The 5,000-nt window shown below is 53.6% G+C and overlaps 1 protein-coding gene across 1 annotated transcript in view; it reads left to right on the top strand.

Annotated features, from left to right (window-relative positions):
• Positions 1-5,000, top strand: part of LOC142882289 (leucine-rich repeat and fibronectin type-III domain-containing protein 2-like) — a 29,057-nt gene that overhangs the window by 16,863 nt on the left and 7,194 nt on the right. The window contains exon 2 of the mRNA XM_076016958.1: positions 3,409-4,821. Coding sequence (XP_075873073.1) covers positions 3,431-4,821 — 1,391 coding nt within the window. The 5' untranslated portion in view covers positions 3,409-3,430. The remainder of the gene's footprint in view (positions 1-3,408; positions 4,822-5,000) is intronic.

Raw genomic sequence — 5,000 nt, 5'->3', positions numbered from 1 at the left:
AAGCCCGTCTGTTCCCAAAAGGTCACTTCCTTCTCCTCCGCAGCCCGATTCCCTCTGAAAACACTTTCACACACACAGATTGGAAATCCGCTGAACTTTTCAACGCCATTCTATCGCCCCTGTAAAATGACATCTAACCCCCCCCCTCACCAACTATTTCATTTTTTTTAACAGCTTTTTTCCGATGGACGTAATCCTCCTCCGTGCGCTCCCCACAAAAAAAAAAAAAAAAGAAATGAAATGAAATAAACACAGCTGCAGTTTCTTGTTTCCTGACGCTCGCCATTAGGAAGAGTCGCAGAGTTTTGTCAGCTCTGGCCGCGGTGCTCGGAGGGTCGCAGCGCAGCGCCGCGGCGCCATGCCTGCAATTATTTGGCTGACACAAACAACTTTGCTCTCCTCTCCTGCGCCACGCCGGCGTTTTTTCTGCACTGCTGACGGAAACATTTTAATGTGACGGCTCGGAACAAAATCCCTCAGCGGCCTCGCCTCGCGTTTTCTTGGTTGGTTTGTCTGCCCCCCCCCCCCCCCCCCATCTCCCCACTCTCCCCCGGCTGGTTGACTCTGCGAGTGAGATAATTGATTATTAGTTTAAATAGTCTTTGGATAACTGTTTCACTAATCTGCTGCCGAATGGAAAGCCAACGTTGCGATGTTATTATCTGTGGTTGGCTGTCATCTAATCTGCCGTAATTGGCTGGCAAGACTCGTGTTGATGTCAAAAAGTAAATCTGTTAAAACATCTAATCCAAATCCCAAAAATTTAATTCAATAAAATTTCATTTGAAAAATACAAAAATCGCATTAAAAAAAAAGCACAAGACGGCTGCCTGCACCATGGATTTCAAACTAAAAGCATTTTATCCAAAGCAGCAACAGAATTATCCCACTGAACATGTACCTTTGGTACCGTGATCACCTTCAAACGCTGCTAATTTAATTTAATTTAGTCATAGATTTGTATCCCAGTAACTCGCAGATAGCGACCCCATCTTCCTTTTTTCATCTTGATTTAATTTTAATGACTTAACGTTGCCGTTAAAAGTCACAAGTTGCCGAACTTGATCCGTCTCAGCGATGCTAATCACGTCGTTTCCGACGTTTGGCCCCGAGTCACTGACTCATAATCATCAGTCCGACTGCGACGGCCAGTTTCTGCGAGATCGCCACAAAATTCTGAGACGTTAGCGAAATGAAACCCGTTCTGTGATTGATGCCAGTGCTCCACGAGTTCTTCCGTCCTTCTTTGCTATTTCTTTTGCTTGATGCAGCCCCCAGTGGTTTCAGCTCGTAGTGCAACAGCTGGTGCACGCAAGCAAGTGCACACTGAAGGTTCATAAATGTGCTGTGCACACATCTGGCCTGCAGCAACGCAGAAAAGCTTCTTTGGCTGCGTTCAGACTGCAGGCGAATCGGATTCAAATCTGATTCCTTCTCGAATCCGCTGCTGTTTTCTACTCCTTCTGTCTGCTGCATTACGTTCCAGCTCCGCACCCGGAATGGCGCTCTCTGGTCTGTGTGTTTGGAGTTGTTCACACGGAGACTGTCATCTGTCCAAAGGTCAAATGCGATGTGAAACGACCACCCGAAGGTGGTTTCAATCCGTTTTGCAAAAATCGGATTCCATGTGATATGTGACTGTTCAGACTCCAAAAGAGCCATCCGGTTTCAATCTGGATGGGCTGAAAAAAAAAAGAAGAAAATTGGATTTTGGCTGGCAGTCTGAACGCGGCTTTTAGGTAGTGTCAGAAAACGTTTCCTTATTTCCGAAAAAAAAAAAGAAGCTTTTTTCATTTTTATTGAAATCTCTGACAGTTGCAGCATTTCCTCTGAGCAGGCTTTCTTTTTTTTTTTCCCTGCCTGCCTGCCTGCCTGCCTGCCTGCCTGCCGTGACATTTTAATTGCCTATCCATAACGCGTGGGCCAGATGCAGTGGCACTTCATGATCTAATTACAAAGCGCTATCAAAAGGGGGCGCTGGGTTATTTATGCGTGTTCCCTCTTGTCGTAGCGAGACGTCGGTGTGCGAGTCGCTAAATGAAGAGCTCTCTCGCTCTCGCCGCCGCTCGAAGATAAGGAGTCCTCTCGCGGCGGGCCGGCAATCTTGGCCCCCGATGGAATGATAATGGCACGGAGCGCAAGCGCATAACAAAAAAAAAAAAAAAAATACAATAATAATAATAATGATAGTGGCAATCATATCACCAGCGGTTTCTTCCCTGTGGCGCTGCTGAGATGCAAACGGGCTGGAGGCGTTTTTTTCTCTTTCCTCCTCCTCCTACTCCTACTCCTCCTCCTCCTCCTCCTCCTCCTCCTCCTCCAAGCTTTGTGTGTATTGACAATGAGCAACGTCTGGGTGGAATTATCGGCTGGATGAAGGTGGGACTCGGCCAGGTGTGACTTCCCACCGGCCGAACAACACCTCTGGGTGGGGGCGGAGCCGCAAAGGGAGGAGCCCGTTAGCACGGCTGCTAACGCACCTGGCCTGGGGAAGCGTCATTGCGATGGGGAACGTCTCCCAACCCGCCGCACGCACACACACACACACACACACACACACACACACGCGTACATACATACATACATACATGACCGCCACCTGTTTAATGACGGCTTACCGTTTAAACAGGGGGCACTATTAAAAATAGCTTCCTAAGCGCAGCTTAATCCCCGGCTCCTCTCGGGGTGGGGGGGGGGGGACTCCTCTGCTTGTTTTGTTTTTTTTTCCCGCCCCTCCTCCAGAAGAAGCGGCGGCGGCGGCGGCGGCAGCGCATATTTCTGCAAGTCATATTGGAGAATGATAATTAGAGGCCCCGGCTCGTTAACCAGGCCTTGGCCAACACGTGTTTGTGGCAAACTGTGTAATGACTGAGCCGTCGTTTTGTTGTTGTTTGTTTGTCGTCGTTGTTTTTTTTTGTTGGCAAAACTTCTTCCTCATCCTCAACATCTCGCCCGTGCTTTCATTGACTCTCACTGTATCTCAATGAACAACTGCATGTTGGCTTATGGATAAGAATATACATAGCGCAATACGCTAGCTAGTTAGCTGACATCTTGTGCACCACCGTTTTTAAGGGAGCCCTTCTGACAGCCACCTAAATACCAAACACTCTGTCAAGCTGGCTTCTTTAAAAAAAAAAACAAACCTCTAGGGGTCAAACACCATGATTGGTGCCCAGTCCTCATGGGGTTATCAGACAATTACATCCACGATAGCCACATGACTACAGAACAAAGCAAGAACTAACACAACCTATAAAAATAGGGACACATACGACACACAATGACAATGGTTTGTCGTATGGGATACAAAATACTTTTCTATAGATTGATTGAAATAAGTATCAGATGTCAAAGTCCTCCTGATTTCATTTCATCTCCCCCCCCCTTCTCCTGTTCCCCCTCCAGGTGCCCCTCGCTAGGAGCCGACATGGACAAGTCGCTGGTCCGCCTGCTGCTGCTGGGCACGGCGCTGGCCACGGCGGTCCACGCCTGTCCCAAGTACTGCGTCTGCCAGAACCTCTCCGAGTCCCTGGGCACCCTGTGCCCGTCCAAGGGCCTCCTCTTCGTGCCGCCGGACATCGACCGGCGGACGGTGGAGCTGCGTCTGGGCGGCAACTTCATCCTGAAGATCAGCACCCAGGACTTTGCCAACATGTCAGGCCTGGTGGACCTGACGCTGTCGCGCAACACCATCAGCACCATCCAGCCCTTCTCCTTCGTGGACCTGGAGACGCTGCGCTCGCTGCACCTGGACAGTAACCGGCTGACGGAGCTGGGCCCCGACGACCTGCGGGGGCTGGTCAACCTGCAGCACCTCATCCTCAACAACAACCAGCTGAGCCGCATCTCGCCCGGCGCCCTCGACGACCCGCTGCTGACGCTGGAGGACCTGGACTTGTCCTACAACAACCTGCGGGGCGTGCCGTGGGGGGCCGTGCGCCGCATGGTCAACCTGCACCAGATGAGCCTGGACCACAACCTCATCTCGTCCATCGCCGAGGGCACCTTCGCCGACCTGGACAAGTTGGCCCGCCTGGACCTGACCTCCAACCGGCTGCAGAAGCTGCCGCCCGACCCGGTCTTCGCCCGCTCGCAGAGCGGCGTGCTGATGGCCACGCCCTACATCCCCCAGCTGTCGCTCAGCTTCGGCGGCAACCCGCTGCACTGCAACTGCGAGGTGCTGTGGCTGCGGCGGCTGGAGCGCGACGACGATATGGAGACGTGCGCCTCACCTGCCGGCCTGAAGGGGCGCTACTTCTGGTCGGTGCGCGAGGAGGAGTTTGTGTGCGAGCCGCCGCTCATCACGCAGCACACGCACAAGCTGCTGGTGCTGGAGGGCCAGACGGCCAGCCTGCGCTGCAAGGCGGTGGGCGACCCGCCGCCCACCGTCCACTGGGTGGCGCCCGACGAGCGGCTGGTGGGCAACTCGTCGCGGTCGGTGGTGCACGACAACGGCACGCTGGACATCGCGGTGACCACGCCGCGGGACTACGGCGTCTTCACCTGCATCGCCGCCAACGCCGCCGGCGAGTCCACCGCCTCGGTGGAGCTCTCCATCATCCAGCTGCCGCACCTGAGCAACGGCACCAACCGCACGCACCCGCAGGCCAAGGCGGGCGGCCCCTCCGACATCACCAGCTCCAGCAAGGTGGGCAAGGAGGCCAAGCAGCCGGCGCCGCCGGCGGAGAAGGTGGTGTCGGTGTCGGACGTCACCGCCATCTCCGCCCTGGTCAAGTGGAGCGTCAGCAAGGTCACGCCCAGGGTCAAGATGTACCAGCTGCAGTACAACTGCTCCGAGGACGAGGTGCTCATCTACAGGTGAGGGTCGGTCGCCGCTCCGCTAGCTCCTTCAGACCAGAGCCATTAAGGCTCATGTGAGAGGTCATGTGGTTGTTTTGGAGGGAAACAGTTTCACAGGTGGGGGCCGGGGGGGAGGGTCGATACCAGGGATTTTGATATCGAGCCAATACCAAGTGGATACAAGGCTGGTATCGTCT

This window comes from Nelusetta ayraudi, unplaced genomic scaffold (genome assembly GCF_046127955.1).
Source record: "Nelusetta ayraudi isolate G7.1 ecotype Tasmania unplaced genomic scaffold, CSIRO-AGI_Nayr_v1 ptg000247l, whole genome shotgun sequence".
Classification (NCBI taxonomy): domain Eukaryota; kingdom Metazoa; phylum Chordata; class Actinopteri; order Tetraodontiformes; family Monacanthidae; genus Nelusetta; species Nelusetta ayraudi.
This window is presented reverse-complemented; position numbering and strand designations above follow the sequence as displayed.